Raw genomic sequence first — 19,578 nt, forward strand, 5'->3', positions numbered from 1 at the left:
CAGCTGATTTGGCTTTGGTGATCTTCCGATGCCGCCAAAAACATGACAGCGTTTCGCATTTGTGCCTCATTTGAACTTCAAACGCGAGAAAAGTAGCACAGGCCGAGCAACAGATACGGATGCGCAGCTACTCAAAAAGCAAAAAATATGTATATATATAATTAAATCGCGGCGACTCGGCAACAAAAACAATTTTAATAATCATAATACAAAATATGTATCACAAAGCAAAGGCAAAACAAATATGTGTGTATTCGTATATAGTTGCCGGTGCTGATCGCTTTTGAATTAGACCTACAACACCAACAACAACGACAACTATAACATTAAAATTATAAACAAAATCCAAATGTAATCCTAACAAACATTCGGAAATTTACGCGTGTTTTTAAAGAACTTTTGGCTATTAATAGTCTGCGGTGTTTGTTGTTGCTGCTGCTGTTGATGTTTGTGTTGCCGCCGAGAATGGCAATGAACAATCGAAGCGTATTTATTAATGGAAATTCATTTGTCAGTTCTTTCTGCCTGCTGCTGTCTATTTTCGGAAGGTGCGCAAAATTTTAATCAAAGATAGTTAACGTTTTTTTGTCTTGTGATATGATTATGAATAAGGTATTTTATATTTGGTGCGACGCACATTATGTATACGCAACGTATACGTAATTTTTGGATGCGTTAATTTATTATTGTTTGGTCACATCTGTTGCCATTTGGTTGTCCTATTAATGCCAATAAGCCCCAACCGATTAGTGCCAGTGTCAATATTTAACTCTTTCATAAATCAATCTGCTCGCTTTTTATCAACCACAACAACAAGTACATGAAGCGTCAAATGGGCTTATCGTAAGAGCCTAGTTACGTATGTAGGGGCATGCATATATTTATTTTAATTTACCTGAAAATCCCGGTCTCTACGACTTGTTGAGTACACCAAGTTTGTAAGAGTTGAGTGACAACTGTTGACTGACATAAGAACTATCGTTAAGATGTAATAATGAAAAATGCTTGGATATTTTTTTCCGTTTAAAGATTATTCATGATGATTCAGTGATGTGTATCATTAATTAAGTTGAGCATTGAAACATTATAAATAATAATAGTTTTTTAGTTTGTTGGTTTTTTGAATAGTTTTCTCTGCGTATATTCTACGCGTTTTTTCTCAAAGTTAGTCACAATTAGGCCTTAACTGTTCCACTTTAATAAGCTTAACACAGATAGAGGTTGTGGTAATTTACCTGACTATCTTTTTTCCGGGCAAACTGCCGTTTGTGATCATAATTCAGAAGACGCTTACGTTTATTTGTAGATAATATTTTAAATGTTTAACTAGATTATCGCGGTGTCTAGTTTATTTTTTTTGTCAATGTTTGTAATATTCACATAACAAAACTAAAAACAAATTACACTTGTTCGTAACTAGACTTAACTATCTTCTCCCTTATTTCAATTCGAAAAGCAGTTCTTACAATTGCCAAACTTAAATTAAAAAGCAATTGAAAGCCGTTGCCTGACGAATTTTTAAGTGGATCATTTGTTATTATTGCCGAATTGATAAACAAGCTTCGAAGGTCGGAAAGTAGATAGGGGAAGAGGCAAACGAGAAAACATTAAAAACGTTGAAGAAATAACAGATCTTATGTCACTTGATTGTTTTATTATCAACTATTGATATGGAAGTAACTAATAATAGAATATTTAGAAATCTAAGAGAATGTTCCCAAGCAGATAATGTATCTTTGCTAAAATCTGTATAAAAAGTTTTTTTTGTTTGTTAGATAAAAATTGAATTGAAAAGCAGATTTATTGATTTGATTGAATAAATGAAATTGCGAGCGATTTGTGCGAATCTGAAAAGAAGTGTTAAATACTTTTCAATTAAAATCAATTCTTCAATCTATTTTATTTACAAAGTTCAATAAAATAAATTTTATTTAAAATGACGAAAACTATTTTTTATTTTCAAATAAAATATTAGTTTAATTGTGCTGCCAATTGAAACTGTACTCACTGATCTATTAGCCCATGAAATAACACTCATTCGCCATGTGAGCAAATATTTATTCTTCACAATTTCGACTACCAACAAAAAATATAATTGGCCAACTTAGCAATTTTGTTAATTTAAAAATAAATATTTTCATGCATACTAATTTCTATCTACTTTTTCGTTTTTGTTTTGCATTCGTATGTTGTTAATTTTAACACTTGAGCTAAAAACATTCGACGAAAAGTTGCTAATTACAAAAAAATAAATTTTAAAGTCCAACAAAAATTATTGCGCAGAAGTCGTAAATGTTAAAATTATATTAATAAATATTTACAAATCGATAAATTTGAGTAAAGCCCGAGAAAGTAGCATTAATAAATACGGACAAGTTGATGCTCTCACTTCTTATTATTGTATATTATTTTTGTAGAATTATTACTGGTCAGCAAGTAAAGCATAAATTGTGTTATTTTCCTTTAATTAATTTTTGGTATTTATTTTATTAAGATTACTTTCTCTTTTCTATTAATAAGCTTTCGAATACCCTGTATGATTTGCATTAAAAGCGTGTTTCAATTGTCGTGGCATTGTTATTCTCATTTTCATGCTGTGATACATGTCACAAATTGATCTACAAATACCAACGTGCTAATTGGCATCATTATCATCATTGTCATTATCGTCGTCATCGTCATCATCATGTGATTTGGCAGTCAGAGTTGAACTTCGTTCTTCTTCGTTCTTACAAACTGTTTTCATTCCCATTTAGTACCTTGGCCAAGAGCTACTGTCTTGACTTCTAGAATCTACACATTTACATATGAATTTATGGTACACGCTTGTGTACATGAAATCGGTTCGGTCTAAACCACAATTTTTTGTCAACAAGCGTCAATTATGGTTTAAAAAATAATAGTAGCGTAATTAAATAAACGACAACTGCTTTTCTTATGTATTCTAAGAAAAAAGCGAATAATTAATTAGTTGGTGAGTCTGTCTGTCGAGCTAGAACAACTCTATAAACATAAGCTACTGCCGAAACATTTGTTTAGCTCTTGTCGACGGCCCTATATGAGTATAACCCAAAATTATGATTATCACCTCGGCCAGTTCTTGGCCAAAAATAGATCTGGCCGCAAATAAACTGAGACAGATTGTGGCTCTAATTGCGCAGATAAACAGTAGACTCATTTAAGCTACATTACTTATACGCCTCTTTGTACAGGTTTGTCACTGCGTCGATTGCAGATGTGGATGCAGGCGAGGAGTCGTTGACATTGACAACCACATCGATGTCCCCATCTATGGTTAGACCAACTTGGACAGTTGACCAGAGTTGTGTTAACTGGACGACAGCGTTGGAGGCGAAGGATGGAAACTGTGCGCGGATGACGCGACTCGGATTGATCCGTTGCCATGGAGGCATGAACAATCTGGAGGCGATAACGTATGACTTGACAATGAGTTCAATTAGGGTTCCTGTCTCTCTAACAATCTGTCATTGCAGCTCCAAGAACGGAAAGCTAATGATGGCTCATCAGATGGTGCTTTGTGGTTGGTCTCAAGAAGTGCTCAATCAACTCGAAGAGCTGCAAAGATTTCCTCAGCTGCGATCTCTGACCATCGAGTATGGCGACTTCACGGAGTTTCAATTCGTATTTCCGGAAATGTTCCATCTGCAGGTAGAGTGTCTGATTTGAAATCTATTTAATTTATAGTCATGCAATTTCCTTGCAGGCAATCAACATTTCCTGGACGAATCTCTCGTATATCTCGGCACGCACTTTCAAGCGAATTTATGCCTTGAAGATCTTGGATTTACGCTGGAATCAATTGATACAACTGGAAGGACCTTTGATCTTGTCACGCTCTTTCCAGCAGCTGTATATGGCTGGCAATCCGTGGAACTGCACGAGGAACTTCAAATGGTTGTTGCTGCAGCCGGAGAAGGGTCGTCTGGTCGCCGATCGGGAGAATCTCATCTGCACCGATCGCAAGTACAAAGAGCTACAAATGCTTCTAGTCATGCACTACAAGGTGGTAAGTATTTGCCAATTCGAGATTGAAGAATTGCTTACAGAATCCTTTACCTTTCAGAAGCTGCGAAGAGAGTGTCAATCGCACATGGATCTTTCCAACTGTACCTGCTTAATGCATTTCTTCACCAAGTTTTACGGCCCAGTCTACACTGTGAACTGTTCCCACTTGCAGTTCCACAGCTTGCCTTCATATCTTCCAGAGAATACAACAACGCTGAATATCAATAACAATCTCGTAAGTCTGATTGACTTTTACAACTTACATTGAGATCTAATGCCTTGCAATTAATCTGCAGATCAGCGACATTAATCCTCTGCGGGACAATCCACACTATCAGAGTGTGACGGATGTGCATGTGAACAACAATCGCATCTCCAACATTGATGTCCTGGAGGACACCTACTGGCTGCAGAACTTTCGCTTCTTTAATCTGCATGGAAATCTTTTGCAGAAATTCCATGTTTATGCCCTGGACAATGCATTGAATGACAACCATAATGCGAATATATTGATGCTTAGCCAGAATCCTTTGCATTGCACGTGCAAATTTGGAATGCGACTCCGTGAGATGTTGACCAAGTATAAGGACGTTGTGCGGGATGCCTGGAATGTCACCTGCACTTACATGCACGGTGACGAGCTGCGTCTGGCCAAGGTCCTTTCCCTGACTCGCGAGGACATGTGCAACACAAATGCGGAGAATGACATTCTCATTCATCCCATCGACTTGCTGAATTGCATTCTCGCCAGCCTCATCATTCTCATATTGGGTAAACTGGCCTATGACTACTATTTCTATCGATATCATGGCCGAGTTCCCTGGATTGTCATGAAGATGCCCTAAAAGAGCCCACCAAATTGAGTATTACGACTGTTATTAGCTTTACTTTAATTGATAACTTAACGATTCTAAATCGAATTCATTGAAAGACATCTTGTATTTAATATTATCTTATATAGCATCCTAAGTATTATCTGTAGATTTAATTGATTCCAATGCAAACTTGTGGTATACGCTATTCAAATCAGTTACTCTTATAAGGTTTATTAATAGTTTAATTTACTCTTATAAAACTAATTTGTATTAAATATTGAATATTACTTTACGACATAGTGATAGTCTTAAACTGTTGTAGTTATGTATATAAATCAGTAGAGAATCATAGAAATTAGATATCAATGTATTTCCATTGGAATAAGAATTAAAAAAGCTCAAAATTCGACATTAAATGGCATATATTTTTTGAAATTTCGTACTTTTCGCTGAAAGAGGATTAAAAATGTCAGTAATTCTAAATAGAGTGAATTTGAGAAAATTATCAAGTGTAGCACAATGTGTTGTATATAGAATTCATTGTAATAATCTCTTACCTATAGACCGTTCATAAATTCCACTCAAAGGGTATGATAATTTACTATACATTTATTAATAAAATTTTTGGTTGCTTTTTAGCTTAAAACATAAGTTCGAATGCTTTAGATGACAGTGATTTATTTATATTTCGACTATATTTAAAAATGATTGCTTAAAATTATTTATGAAATGGTAATATCATGAGTTAGTAATGCCTCCAACTGCCTGATATTTTAGAATGTTCCAAATACGCTTTTTCATTCCGTTTAGTTAAATATATTCCTCCTTTTCCAAGTAATAATTGCCGTGCAAGAATTCCCTGGTGTCTCTTTTGGTCGAGTACTCGTAATTTACCAGCGAACATTGCATTCGACACGGATTTAGTTACCGCAAAGCGATTGTCGGCAATGGTCCAAACATCGATTCTGATCACTTTATGTCGTCTGATTGGACTCTGCAATCTTCGATATGTGCCGGAAAGAGGACGCTTCGAGAGGGACAATGGACCCATGTTGATCTATTGGGTGTCTCTGCATTTGTTCTACGTATTGTTGATGCCCTGCATTATTTTCGTTATGGTTCGCAGTTACTTCCATTGCCGGCAAATGGATATCCTGGCCGAGGCGTACAGTGTCGTCTGTTTGGCCAAGTCATGTCTCATGATGCTGCTTCTCTCCAGGACTTGGCTGCAACGTCGTCGATGGCAACGCTTGGGAAACGGATTCTTGGCATTTCAGCAACTTTATCGTCGAGATCTGATGAAGTTTGGATATAGCTACTGGCTTCAAAATCTATGGAAAACTATGCTCAGTCTATCGAATTTTATGCTATTGACTCATTCGCTCTTTGGACCTGGCAGCCTTCTCATGTGTGGCAATATCCATGATGAGGTGACTGAAATGTCCACCTCTTATATATTTCTATCGCTGGTTATTCTGTCCATGGAATTGATAGTAAGCTTCGCAGATTTCTGGATATATTATATGATGGACACTAGCAACTGGGTGCTCGATTGCCTATCGCATGAGGCGCAGGATCTGAGGCAGGATATGCGTTGGTTGCCCCAACGACGACGTGGCTGCCACCGAGTCGTCTACCAACAACAGCTCCTGGCTGGATGGCAGCGACTCTGGAGGCGTTGCATGCGTCTGGACAGATTGATCCTTGAGCTGCTACATATATGCAAGTGGCAGATACTTCTGAATCTCTTTACCAACTATCTGACAGATATCACAATCATATTCAATCTTGTCATCTACTCAAATGGATCTTATGTTCTGTGGAGCCTCATTGGTTATATGATTCTATGTACATTATTTCATTGGGAAATTATGTCCTACTTCTCCATCTTTGAAACGAATCAATTAAAGTGGATGCATCTACTTCATTGCCTGCAGAAACTTTGGGGCACAGTCAGTTCGATGGACATTGATTGGCCTGAAGATACTCGTTGTATTGTACTTTATCGACAGGTATAAATTTCGAATTTAAATAAATATAATTATCTTTAAAAACTACCTTTTTAGCTGGAATTTGCTCTCATTTTCCTCAATCGAAAGCTGCAGCGCCGTCCGGATCGAACTCGTAGGCTACACATTGCCGGACTATTCGATATGAACAGAAGATCCGGATATTGCGTGAGCACATCCATTGCAATAAATGTCCTCATTCTTTGGCAAATTGCATATAAGAATTACTATTAAACTTTCGATAGCTTTTGCAGCTTTCGCAAGCTCTTCTTAAGCTCTCGCAGCTTGCAAGTTTGTAAAGCTTTTCCACCGGCCTGAAAGCTTTAACTATTTGTAATAAAATATATTTCCCATTAACTCCATTGAATAAAAACTATTAATTCTGTAGTGGTATGAGCTTACTTTGAACTTCTTTTGGATTAATATATTTTTATTTCATAAAAATAAATAAAATACGATTTATATAAAAAATACGATTTCCTATTTGGATAAATTGTGCCAAGAATCAAATTAGTTAAAAATAATAATAACAACACTAACTTAATGATGATTGAATAGATCTGCAAATTGGTATGTTTGCTTTACGTATTCCCTTTGACGGTGGGAAGGCTCGTTCCTTGATTCCGCTTCAGATCGAACTGCATAAGAATAATGACGTTGTTCAACATTGAAGCCATGTAACCTAGGAAGGCGGGTCTATTCAGTACGACACAGCCTAAGATTCGGTAGACAAGTCGATTGTTTCGTATGTACTCTAACTGTAGAAAACATTTCGTATGCTAAGGAATTTCAAGTATGGCATTTAATTTAATTTTAGGTCCTTACCTCCTTTTGTGATTCGGGGCTAAGTCGGGGAAGATCGTTAAACTGACGCAAGAAATGTCCAGCCTCATTGCAAGAGTTAATCGTCCGATTGACCAGATTCATAACCAGGACTAAGTTCCATATGCTGAATAGAACGAGACCGTCGCCAATGATATAACCGGACAAGTCGGACTTGATGGTTTGGTTGATATACTGGACGGCATGGTACAGTATACTCACAATAACAGTGAACATGCTGGCGAAGACACTGGCAATGGCAAGGTCGAAGATTTTGAAGGCTCGCTTGGCCAATCGAACCCACTCCGAGTGGATGGTCGCAATGCGATGGAAATCTTCCAGAGATCGGCAGCCCACTCTTTGACGTAGAGCCTGAAGGGAGAGCAGCACCGCCTCGAACTGATGATTATGAAGGATGAGAACCGTGCAGAATCCTAAGCGAATCGTTGAGACCATCAGCATATGAGAAGCTCTCACCACAATCTGAGCTAACTTCGCTCCGTTGAGCAGTTGATATTGGATTAGGATAGAGCAGAGTAGCATTCCATTATTAACCAACAGTTGACGCAGAAGAATCTTTGCCAGCTGCAGTTGCAATTTCTGCAAAGCCTCGAGTCCGGCAACACGGCACAGGATTGGCCAATGATTCCTCCAATGCAGCAGGAAGTCCATAAAAATTTGAATTAAACGCTTGCGTTGCAACCAGACGAGGCTGTAGCAACTGACGAAGGCGACAACCCGAAGAGTGACACTCACAATGAAGTTACCCTGCAGTACAATGTTGTTCCTCATGTACGAATATCCACTGAAGACCCCAGGGGGAAACAAATACGGGAACTGCAGCAATAGAGCTCCAGTCACACACAGGCTGTAGATGAAATACCATTTGGACACCTTGCAAATGATCATCCGACAGTTCTTCAACCGCAGTGTCGTCGGCATGAATCCATAGATAAGCATTTGGTAGTAAATTATGGTCAACAAAATTCCCAGCTTGCGAATCAACATTTTTCTGTTCCTGCTTCCAGCTTACACAAATCCTCAATGGAACGAAGCGACAATGAACTCGTCAAAAGGCAGAAAAAGCCGACGATTTATCTAATCGATTATTGGGTTACATTTAATTAGCTGAAAGTGCGTAATTTCCTGATGTTAATCTAATGCCTTAACGATTCCCACAGGTGGAGCACAGCAACTAATCGAATATTCGATAGATTTTAATGTGAGAAATTCAAACTTAATAGGAGTATTTACTTTTTTAATATTTGTTAATATTTTTTCTTTACTTAATTTTGAATCAATCTTGTCTTATTAATATTATTCTTTTTTTAATATAAATTTAATGGTGTCTCTAATTTTGTGACGCGCACTGTAACTGAGTACATATGTTAATACTCATATTTTTGCTAGAAAACCGTTCAACCTCAGTTCATGTTTCAGTTGCTCGTTTCCACTCTTGGAGGTATGACAATTTAAAAACTCCCCTTACAGGTTGTTCACTTACATATTACGTATTCTGGCAATGCTTGACTGTGAATTTGATTACACTAGTTTACATTTTACAGTCAGTTCGACCTTGCCCAGTAGACAGTTGTCCCTTGTGCCAAACCGTGAACTGAATACGATAGTACATTTTTTATTCACATGGAAAGTTTTTGAGATATTTCTTATATTCCCTTTTGTATATTCATTTTTCAAGTGTGTTGTAGTGCATTAAAGTTAGTGTGCTGACAAACAATAATTATATATATTCCCAATTAGTCGCTCCTATTGTACTTAACCACTATTTATTTGCACCAACCTAAGATTGTAATAAAAATGAGTATAGTGAAAACACATCAGTAAGGGTATTAATCTTTGCTATAAAATGAGATTGAATATTGGACTTCTTGTCTAACAAACGCTTAACGTGTCTCTTGCCTAATTGGACGTTGCTTTGCATAAAGTTATTAAATATTAAAAGCTATTAATCAAATGCGTTGCCATCGCTGACAGTGTCCTGGAAGAGTCTATAAAGCGTGGGAAAGAGACAGAGAGTGTACAATTTGGTAGAAGCAGAAAACAAGGAAGGAACTTTGTTAAGTTATTAATTTAACACGAATTGTTTGAAGGCCATGAATTTACATATAATTTAAGTAAAGTTTGCTATATTTTCTCAGTCGTCACAAGTTTCATTGGGCTACTTATAAAGCTACTTATACTTCCTTTAACTCATTGAAATGCCCATCAATTCGGGCTTTTTGCAACAAAAACCTCTAATGAACAAACGACACAAAACTTTGTCTATTTTTGTTTGTTGGCAAATTGAATCAAATTTGATAAACAGAAGCCACAGCTTGAATCCAATTTAGACCCTCGTCCAGATATGAGACATCAGTTCTTCCATTAAATATGCCACAGTAGTCTAACCCTATCACTTTCCCTGACTCCCCCAGCAATATTTCTTCTTGGCTTTTTGTATTAATTCCAATTATACGCACGACTGGGGAATTTTCATTTGGATTGATAGGATTTTGGGTCATTATGTCCTTCTATTCTGTTCTTTTCACTCCGGCTCGTCTGTGGACACACAATCAACATCCGCCAGCCATTTGGAGACACACATTGTTGCCGTATATATCGATTGTTGTTACTATTTATATACCCTGTATTCAAGAGCAAGGATTTGGGAGGCATTAACAACTTCAACTCAAAATAAAAGACAACTCTCAGAGAATTTGATAGATTCTAATGAATTTTTTGAAACGGATACTCAACATTGCTTAGGGTATTTGTTAGTCGAGCACTGTCTCAAGCTGTGTGTTGATTCGCTTGGGGCATTTTATTGGCAGGTTCTGTGTGTATTGATTGCAAAGTTTCACTTATGACAAGGCTCGACTTGGAGATTGAACAAATAAGATTTCTTCCTTACCAAAACTAATTAGCAACGGGAATAGTTAATTTAATTGCTCACTTCCCAATCCTTAATCCCTTTGGGCGATCATTCTGCACTCCATTAACTGAATTAAAATTATAAACTGGCCAAAATGTGCAGTGTTAATAGTTTTGTTGCAATTCATTTCATATGGCATCGCTATAAGCTGGCTATATACAGTTTGGTATGATCCCAGTACTGGGTTGGACATTTTTCAAAGCGTTATCAGCACCACCGAAAAGTGGGTCAAGTATTTTTCAGCACTTCAATGAAGTCTCTTCGTCGTGGTTACGCCCTTTCGTCCTGAATGCGAATCAACAAAATGCTGGACAGCATTTTCTTTGGTATTTTGGGGGAGAGGGTCGAATTTCTGGGTTAGTTTCTGGGTCACCGTCATTCTCGTCGTCGCATAAATATATATTGTATTGTTTCAAAAACTTTTTCCAGTTGAGTTTCGCTGCTAACGGAAAAAGTAGTTAAAGTTTTGTTTTCGCTTCTAGTTTATTGCGTGATTTCCTTTGCAATGACTCAACCCAGCGGGAGGAGCGTAAAGAGGAGAGATGGGAGAGAAGGGAATGGAAGGAGGAGGCGGTATCCATTCCCTGGTCGGCGGCTGAGTCAGTTTGAAGGTGCTAAAACATTTTCCCAAATAATTTACAGTTGTGGCAAGTGTATTTGTGTGGTTTTTAACAAGTTGTGGCATAGTTTTTGGCGTCTTCTCGCAATTCGTTTTGGGCCATGTCCGGAAATGGAACTGTTGTTGTCCAAAGGGATGTTGAATCTATATATAAGAATACATATATGTATATACATTCCATGAATGTGCACTTTAATGTTATCTTTGACAAATGAGTTGTACTTACATCGTTTTCAAGTATTTCGCTATTAAATACATTGCATATACGTGTATATCTAAGATATTTTAAAGACACCCCAGCACTGTGTAACATAGTTTCCTTTATTTCTTAGCTATTTCTTTATGACCGTCAGAAGTTAATTTCTTATATAAAAAAGAATGTTTAACTAAAAAAAAATATTTAATCTGTGAATTTAATTGATATGAAGCTTCGATTTTTGTTTATATCCGTTACTTAAAAAATAAGTAAAAGGGTATATTGTGTTCGTTGGAATGTATGTAACAGGGAGAAGTATGCATCTCCGACCCTATAAAAACCGTCCCTCAGTCTGTATAAACACAAGGATCTTAGCGACTATAAGAGATAGAGTAACAAAATTTGGCACACATATTTCTATATACCTCACGCAGATCAAGTTTGTTTCAAATTTAAGCTACGTCTCCCATCGCCCCCGCAAATCGCGAAAAAAACACTACACTCACAGTTTTTAAGATAATACAGTTTTTATGATAATACAGTTTTAATGGTAATTAACGTTATTTAGTAATATTATCTATTATCCCACTAAATCGCATCAAGATCGGACAAGTAAAACGGCAGATATGGCGATTTAATGTATTTAAAGTAAGAGTAATTTCTTTAAAGTACTTTTATATACTAAATATTGGTCGGGATCTCGACTATAGCCTTTCCCACTTGTTTTTAAACTATGATACTTATTAGTACTTTTTGACAGTTGTTTACTTTAAGTTTAAAGTTCAAGCTGTAACTTTAAGCTATTTGTGAACTAGCTGTAGTTAAGGCTTCTGCAATTGGAAAAAGGGTAGCACCATTGGGGATTCCCCTGCCCATGCACATAGCTACCCATCTTCGAGTCATTCTCGATGGGAAACTGCACTTTCAAACATTATGCACGTCGACATCGAGTGCAACGTGACCAAAGTGAAACACCGTGTGGCCCTCGAGTGCTCGACGTTTAACATTTCATGACTTCTGCCTGCCACATCTAATTGCATTTTTACTTAGTGGATGGCGCCAAAGTTTGCAACGGTTGTCTCGCTCACTCTCTCTCACTCTCTCTCTCTCCTGATCACAATCCTGTGAAGTCCACGCGCAAAACTTTAATTAAACGTGTTTGATTTATGACTTGTGTAGGCCAGAGGGATGAGGGTGAGACTGCGGAGAGGGGGTGGGGGTACTGGCAGAGTAGATGTCTGAACAGTTATAACCGCAATTGCAATACGAAAACCGAATGCGTTTATTTCGGTTAGCAGGATGAGCCATAAAAGCTGAGCACCTTGATGGCAGTTACACCTGCTCTCGCTGTGTCTGTGTGTGTGTGTGTGTGTTTCATATGATTTCCGTTTCCGTTTCCGTTTCAGTTTCCAATTTGAGTGTATCTTTCCTATGCGTTTATGGTTTTCCTTGCCATTAAAGTTGCATTTCTTCAACAAGTTAATCAAAGTTACAATGAACCGAAAATGCCCGAAAGGATCCACAATCTGGGTCGCAAATCCCAGCAGCTTATGTCTTAAATCTGCTATAGGCCACAGCGCAAATCTCTTGCCCAATTCCAGCAACAAAATATTCCACGATAATCAACTTTGATAGGCCTACAACTTGGGCTTTGGCAACCTCGTCCTCCTTGTCCCCGCAAGTGATTGAGAAAATTGGGGTAAAAAAAAAGTGTGGAGAAAACAAACGTTGCCTCAACAAGAAAAGTATTCCCGTTACTTCGCATTTTCTTGGGCCGCCTTTTTCCATATTTTTTATGGTCTTGCGCGCAAAATGAAAATGAAAATGAAAATGGAAAAAGTTTCGTGTTAAGCAACTCGCCCTTTTTCCGATGAACTGCCGGATAATCGGCGAGTGCTATTTTGGCCAACTGTCAGTGGCTTAGTTGCCTTAGATATCGTTGTTGGCCACAAAACTCCACAAAAAAAAGGTAAATATGAAAACGCGACCCTGATTAGCCTTCAATTAGGTGTTTTATTTTATGCAATTCGTTTCGTAAAACTTTCTTAAGATCTTTGACAAACTGTTGCCTTACTTTGAGATTTACCTAGAAATTATTAAAACATAATTTCAACTAATAATTGAAGGGACATCAGATAGAAACCCCTTTATTAATTGGGCTTTTGAATTTGACGGTTTTTATATAGCTAGTTTAACTTGTCCAGCTTAATTTTTATTTTATTATAATTTGTAAACTTTATTTTCCTTTATAGTAATGATTTTATAAACCAATTTAATAAGGAATATATTTTATTTTATTTAATTTATAAAAATCCATTAATTTTTGATTGCACAATTGAGTCAATAAAATATTAACCAAGCTTATAAAAATGAATTTCTTGAGATGCATGCATTTAAAAAAATAATTTTTAGGACATATTATTTTCTTTAATGCTGCAATAAATTTATAGATGGATTAAATATCGAATTATAGGTGTAATTTTTTTGCTTGTTCGAAACTGATGTAGATTTAAATACTAATTATTTCTTTACATTCTATACTTACCATAAAAAAATAGAGAACATAATTTGACAACTGAATTCTTACTTACCGAATGCTGTCACTCGACAATTAATTAATTATATAAATACTGTTATTATTTCAATGAGTTGAACTTAATCCTTAGTTGACTTTTTTCTGTGGAAATCATCAAATGAATCTGTGACCGAAACTGAAAGCGATTCGAGTTTAATCCGTGTGTCCGGCGTTATTATAACTAAAATGCAAAACATGTCGCGACAACTAAATATTAAAAATGTTAAATTTATATAGGAATTCTTTCTACGTTATTTTTTTTTTTTGTGACTTTTTTTGCGATTTGCTTTTGCACTAAATAAATTTCACATTCAACATGAGCAATTAATGTGTGGCAAAGCCGCAAATAAAACCGCTTAATTACGTGACTCTGGCCAAGGGACGAGTCAGGACATGACAACAACAACAACGAAAACAACGACAACATGGACAGGAATAAGTACAATAACAATTTCAATGGGAAATTTGCATGACATGCAATGAAATGAAATAATAATATGGTTAATAAAGTCAGCCACATCAGACACGAATTCGGATTGGGTTTCGGCTTCGGTTTCGGTTTCTGTGTCGGTTTGGGCCACGGCTTTCAGGGCCAGGAGCATTCCGGGCTGTAAACGAGACCCGGAGCCAATTATCGCACTTATTTCGCTGCTAATTAAAATGCAATTATTTGCCTTAAACAACAACATAATCCCATTGACAGGCGTTTTATTTGCATATACACATAAATGAATTGAATCGATTGGTTTTCATGGCTCCGGCTACGTCGTGACCTCCTCATCCTCGTCATCCTCGGCGGTGATGTGCAATCGTGGCGCCACAAATCCATTGTTGCGCATCGGAGCAGGTGAGTTAATTAGCTTCCGGTTGATCGCCGTCGCTGGCACCACATACTGCCCCCCATTGGCAGCCACATTGCGTCCAGCCTCGTCCACATATTCGCAGATTATTTGCCACAACGACTGGCGATCCGTTGTGCCACGCATGCGTGCTCTGAGGAATGCGGCAGTGGCAATCAGGGTAAAGTTCAGGATGCCGGCATTGAAGATGTGAAGCCAGCCGTTCAACTGGAGTTGACTGTCAGCCGCCTGCTGGAAGAGCTGCATCGGCATGGGAACAGCAACGGATGTTGTGGGAATCGTGGGAATTGTGGGAGTTGCTGGAATCATCGTAGGATTCGGAGTCATCGGAGGTAACATCTGTTGTCCACTGTGATCCCGTTTAACGGGCAGCTTTAACGACTGCATTGCCAGTGATGGAGGAGATTCGGACTCGTTGGCTGGCATAGAGATTAACATCCACATTTGCATACAATATAGAGTTGGACTTACCTTCGCAGGCCTCGCGTGCCAAGCGTTGATCAGCCCGCTTCACCCAACCCCGCACTGTGGACTCCGGCACGCCCAGTTCCCTTGAGATCCCCGCCTTGGTTTCCCCCTTCCGGATGCGGGCAATCGCACGCTCTTTATCGTCGACGGATACCTGTACCCTGGGACGTTTACCACGCGGCACAGAGGTTCGTTCCATGGCTGAAGATGTGAAGATTTCAAAGATTCAACGAGAAGAAGCAACTTTTATTTGGAGTTGTGCTTTTCTTATTTTTGATCGCGTTTCTAATTTTCAATTTTTACACGCGTCTCTATTTTCGGAATAGGTCAAATCTGAATCGGTTCGGAATCGTAGATGTTTGACAGGGCCCTGTCCCTGGTCAGCTGACATATAAATCGCTGTGGGTTTCGTTTTCTTCGCGTTTGTTCCCATTTGCTTTTCTTTGAGCTTATTTCTCTCCTTGTTTTCCTTTTTTTTTGTTCCCCACTGACATTTGTCGTCCAGGGTCGCATTAGGTCGTTGTGGTGCTGCCAACTCGCTTCTAAATGCAACCGTAACAATTATAATCCCACTCATTTGAAACTAACGGTATTGTTTTTCCAATTGCATTTATTTATGTTTTTTGTGTGTTTTCTTTCAATTCTTACATTTAACTTTTTGACGTACATCTAAAATATGTGATCTAATTACTATTTCTTTTCATTATTGTTGTGGGCTATTCTCTGGAATTCCTTGTGGCATTGTAGCTTGTCCTTAAAGGCGAAACTGTACTTTGTCCTTGTGCTGATTTTACATGCATTTTTAAAAACACAACTTATTACTCTTATTAATAAGAAGGAATATATGTAAGTTTTCAGAAATTATTAATGATTATAAAATGGAACTTCTGTTAAAAAATAATATATTCAGGTGACGATCACGTTTTCATATACTGCCAATGAAATAAGGACATAATTTTTTCAGAGCTCGTTGCCTGGTTCGCTACAATGCCAACTAAACTTGTTATATATATAATGCATCTTAGATCTAGGTAATACGACTTAGACACTATAACCATTACAGCTGAACTTTACAATTTTCTCTGGTATTATGGAATATAATTTAAAGGTATTTTGCAACGTTTCAGCCATTCTTTTAATTTGTGGGCAATTTTAAGTTCCAAATTGGAAAATGGAATCTCGTTATTTTTATGGTCTAGGTAAATATCTATGTGCAAAAAATATATATATATGTATATGTATATGTATTGTATATCGTACATTATATACATATGTATATATCAATTATGCCATCATCTCCAGCGAGCAATCGTATTTATGCTTTGTTTATTATATATTCTTGACAATTTGCCAATAATAATACATTGTATTTAGTATTTCTTGTTTTTAATGATACATAATAACTAATAAAACCACCAACAATTTATTTTTATTTTTCAATATGACATGTCCTCCGTTTTCATTTTGTCATTTTACCTGTCTACCTTAATTAATATCTAGTTTCTTTATGCTTGTTGTTAAACTATTTTTTTTTTTTGCCGTTAATTGTTATGTTTGTTATTATTTTTTCCAACAATTATCACGTGACAATTTTACGTTTACGTTTACGTTTACGTTTAATTAATTTATTCAGGGCAGTTAATCATTTGTTCTTGTGTTTTTTAAACATTTATATGTTCGAGTTAATATCGTATAATTATATTAATTAATATTTAATATTCATGTCGCGTTCAGGGGTGAAATACTCGTACAATATATAGAGTTGAGATTGTAAAACTACTTACAAAGTGCAAATACGTTTCGTTTGCTTTGCTTATCGTGGGAAAGTCGGGGGAAAGTCGGGGGAAAGTCGAGGAAACTGAGGGATGGCAGTGTGACAAAACGTATTTTGACCAGGCCAAAACTGAGTGAGCGTTCGGAATGTTGCTAAAATCAGAGATACTCTGGACTGTCTGTGAGTGAGAGTGCGAGTGGGTCATTAGTAATCCTCCTGCAGATGCTGTAGCCCTGGCTGCTTGGGCGTCCCTCGGCACATGCGTCTCAGGATGGCGATGAGGAGACCAAACATGGCACAAAGTCCGAGTGCGATGAGCGACAGTTTGCCGTAGGGCAGCTCACTTAAGTCCCGCTTCAGGCAGATCTCGGGGGACTCGTCGTGCAGGACGAGCTGACTGTACTCGCCGGCGTGATGGAGCAGACCGAGCTGTTCCAGATTCCACTCAATGTGCCGCGTTAGTTGGGCCAGCGTCGAGGTGTGCGTCACATTGGGACAGTTGGCGATGCCGTTGCAGAGCAAATGGCGTGGGATGCAGACCTGCGTGTCCCCGGGACAGCGGAAGTCACAGGCGCCATCCTGCAACAGGGACGCGGCCAGACTACCGTCGGGATTGCGGGGCAAGTGGAACAGCTCGGTCCAGACCAGTCGAAAGATGTTCTTTCCCGGCTGACCGTCTCCCGTATACTGGATCAGCACCGGCAGCGGCTCCTGATCGGCGCCCGTGGCGCCCAGCTCCGCAGTTGTCAGTATGGGCAAATCCCTGGCCAGGGATATGTTATCCGGACAGACGACAAAGCGCGGCTCCAGTCGTCCCGCCAGATAGACCTCAATCTTGGCGCTTTCACAGCTGCGCTCCGCAAACCGAGCCTTCTCCAGATTCAGCCAAAGATCCCGCTGGGCAGCCACCTTCAGTTCCCAGATGCACTTCTCCCGCCGATAGTGATGCTCCGGAGGTGCCATGGGTCCAGCCACCATGGCCAGTGCCTTCTTATAGGGAAAGACGAGCTCCCCATCCGGCGAGGGTCCCAGGGTGATGGGTCCACAGAGTGGGCCATGGGCGAACTCATAGGTGGCCTCGAACAGGGGATTGGGATTCTTAAAGTACGAGGTTATCGCATGCTGACCCTGCACAATCATCTCCAGATTCATCTGGTCCGCAGAGGAAATGACTCGCACAGCTCTGGGAATGTTGTCGCAGAAGCAGGCCAAGTTATTCTGGAACTTGTCCCGCTCCTCCCAGATGACCAGCTTGTCCACACGCTCCTCGTGGCAGCGGGTGCACGCATTGCTGTTGTACGGCAGCTCCTTGAAGGACACCGAGTTCACCTCGATAATGGCCCGGGCGTAGAGCCGTCGATCCGTCACAAACTTGTACTGACACCGCACATCGCTGCCGCCGGTTCGCTTGAAGATCAGCGAGTTGAGCGGGGAGCGCAGTCGTCCGCCGGGATGCTTCCAGGCGTACATGACCTCGTCGCAGAGCGTGTTGGGCACGGGATCACCGAAGCGTGTGTTGTTAAAGAAATCGTAGTGCGCCCAGTAGTACAGTGAGCTGCCGCTATAGCTGCCCGTCTTCGAGTCGAACTGCACGTACAGCGAGGGACTCGTGCTCACAAAATCCACCTTCTCCATCGGCCGAGAGAAGGTGTCGCAGAAGGTCTTAATGATCCGGGCCGGATCCGCGTGATCCGAATCATAGATGGTCAACGATTCTCCACAGTCTCCTTCGTATTTCAGTATCGGTGATTCAATGCGATTGATGCGAAAACTGCAAAAGAAAAGGACAGAGAAAGAGACAGAACCAGGTAAGAAGAGATGATAATACACACACGAAGGCGGGCTGATAAGTCCACAGCCTTGTCTTGGGAAAAGAAATCATATTTGGTTAAATAATAATTTTGTTGGATAGTGTAATTCATCAACTGATGGCTGTTAAAAAGTACAGTTTTATAAAGTACAGTCTCTCTTTCTAATTTTAGTTAAATATTACAGTGAACCACTTTCATAAAAAGCAATTTTACTTCAGGCACGGTAAAATAGTTTAAATTAGACTAAGAATTTGTTACGTATTCACTTTATTCTTCAGAGTTAGCTCCCTGTGACAATTATATATTTTTTTAATTTTAAAAAAGATAGATTTCACACAAATAAGTAGTTTATCTGAGAAAATTTTACAATTTTGGGTGCTTTGCTCAATATTCTTATTTGTTCTAAAAAAACATAATGCTGCAAATTTATTTCCATTCAAAAAAGTTACGTTTTCCACCATAAGGTAATTTTATTTATTAGACTACCCTCGTATCAGACAACCTGATCCTTAAAGTAAGCCCCATAAACAGCTGCAGACCTGAAAACCCAAAGGCCTTTGGCTTTATGCCAGACCAAAAAAACCACAATTTTTGGGGCTGCATTTTCCACATTTTCTCCCCTTTTCCTCCGCGCGAGCTGCGTCGCTTCACTGTTTAATATAAATTCCGAC

General features: G+C 38.7%; 5 protein-coding genes across 5 annotated transcripts in view; 2 read left to right on the forward strand and 3 right to left on the reverse strand.

Moving 5' to 3' along the window:
* The first annotated feature begins 6 nt into the window (after window positions 1-6).
* Window positions 7-4,970, forward strand: LOC117784213 (protein singed wings 2). Its single transcript, XM_034621885.1, has 6 exons — window positions 7-548; window positions 3,213-3,434; window positions 3,495-3,669; window positions 3,725-4,027; window positions 4,085-4,261; window positions 4,323-4,970. Exons 1-6 carry the CDS (start codon window positions 445-447, stop codon window positions 4,869-4,871), a joined length of 1,530 nt encoding a protein of 509 aa, XP_034477776.1. The 5' UTR covers window positions 7-444; the 3' UTR covers window positions 4,872-4,970.
* A 765-nt stretch (window positions 4,971-5,735) lies between these two features.
* Window positions 5,736-7,084, forward strand: LOC117782935 (putative gustatory receptor 58c). The gene is made up of 2 exons (XM_034620043.1): window positions 5,736-6,853; window positions 6,908-7,084. The coding sequence occupies exons 1-2, from the start codon at window positions 5,789-5,791 to the stop codon at window positions 7,082-7,084; spliced, it is 1,242 nt and encodes a 413-aa protein (XP_034475934.1). The 5' UTR covers window positions 5,736-5,788.
* A 347-nt stretch (window positions 7,085-7,431) lies between these two features.
* Window positions 7,432-8,680, reverse strand: LOC117782936 (putative gustatory receptor 58b). Its single transcript, XM_034620044.1, has 2 exons — window positions 7,676-8,680; window positions 7,432-7,608 (listed from the first exon to the last, which is right to left on the reverse strand). Exons 1-2 carry the CDS (start codon window positions 8,678-8,680, stop codon window positions 7,432-7,434), a joined length of 1,182 nt encoding a protein of 393 aa, XP_034475935.1.
* Window positions 8,681-14,663: 5,983 nt separating this feature from the next.
* LOC117784094 (protein distal antenna-related) lies at window positions 14,664-16,708 on the reverse strand. Its single transcript, XM_034621708.1, has 2 exons — window positions 15,326-16,708; window positions 14,664-15,273 (listed from the first exon to the last, which is right to left on the reverse strand). Exons 1-2 carry the CDS (start codon window positions 15,519-15,521, stop codon window positions 14,756-14,758), a joined length of 714 nt encoding a protein of 237 aa, XP_034477599.1. The 5' UTR covers window positions 15,522-16,708; the 3' UTR covers window positions 14,664-14,755.
* A 155-nt stretch (window positions 16,709-16,863) lies between these two features.
* The window catches only part of LOC117785343, a 69,012-nt gene continuing 66,297 nt past the window's right edge, over window positions 16,864-19,578 (reverse strand). The window contains exon 8 of the mRNA XM_034623301.1: window positions 16,864-18,867. Within this exon, the coding sequence (XP_034479192.1) occupies window positions 17,301-18,867 (1,567 nt within the window). The 3' untranslated portion in view covers window positions 16,864-17,300. The remainder of the gene's footprint in view (window positions 18,868-19,578) is intronic.

This window comes from Drosophila innubila, assembly GCF_004354385.1.
Source record: "Drosophila innubila isolate TH190305 chromosome 2R unlocalized genomic scaffold, UK_Dinn_1.0 1_C_2R, whole genome shotgun sequence".
NCBI classification, from domain to species: Eukaryota; Metazoa; Arthropoda; class Insecta; order Diptera; family Drosophilidae; genus Drosophila; species Drosophila innubila.

Bases quoted from the DNA above. Each gene is read 5' to 3' on its own strand.
- LOC117782935 (XM_034620043.1), top strand. From the start codon at position 5,789: ATGGTCCAAACATCGATTCTGATCACTTTATGTCGTCTGATTGGACTC. The intron at 6,854-6,907 runs GTATAAATTTCG...CTACCTTTTTAG, and splicing joins GTATTGTACTTTATCGACAG to CTGGAATTTGCTCTCATTTT.
- LOC117782936 (XM_034620044.1), bottom strand. From the start codon at position 8,680: ATGTTGATTCGCAAGCTGGGAATTTTGTTGACCATAATTTACTACCAA. The intron at 7,609-7,675 runs GTAAGGACCTAA...TGTTTTCTACAG, and splicing joins GCCCCGAATCACAAAAGGAG to TTAGAGTACATACGAAACAA.
- LOC117784213 (XM_034621885.1), top strand. From the start codon at position 445: ATGTTTGTGTTGCCGCCGAGAATGGCAATGAACAATCGAAGCGTATTT. The intron at 549-3,212 runs GTGCGCAAAATT...CTCTTTGTACAG, and splicing joins CTGCTGTCTATTTTCGGAAG to GTTTGTCACTGCGTCGATTG. The intron at 4,262-4,322 runs GTAAGTCTGATT...ATTAATCTGCAG, and splicing joins TGAATATCAATAACAATCTC to ATCAGCGACATTAATCCTCT.
- LOC117784094 (XM_034621708.1), bottom strand. From the start codon at position 15,521: ATGGAACGAACCTCTGTGCCGCGTGGTAAACGTCCCAGGGTACAGGTA. The intron at 15,274-15,325 runs GTAAGTCCAACT...TCTCTATGCCAG, and splicing joins GGCACGCGAGGCCTGCGAAG to CCAACGAGTCCGAATCTCCT.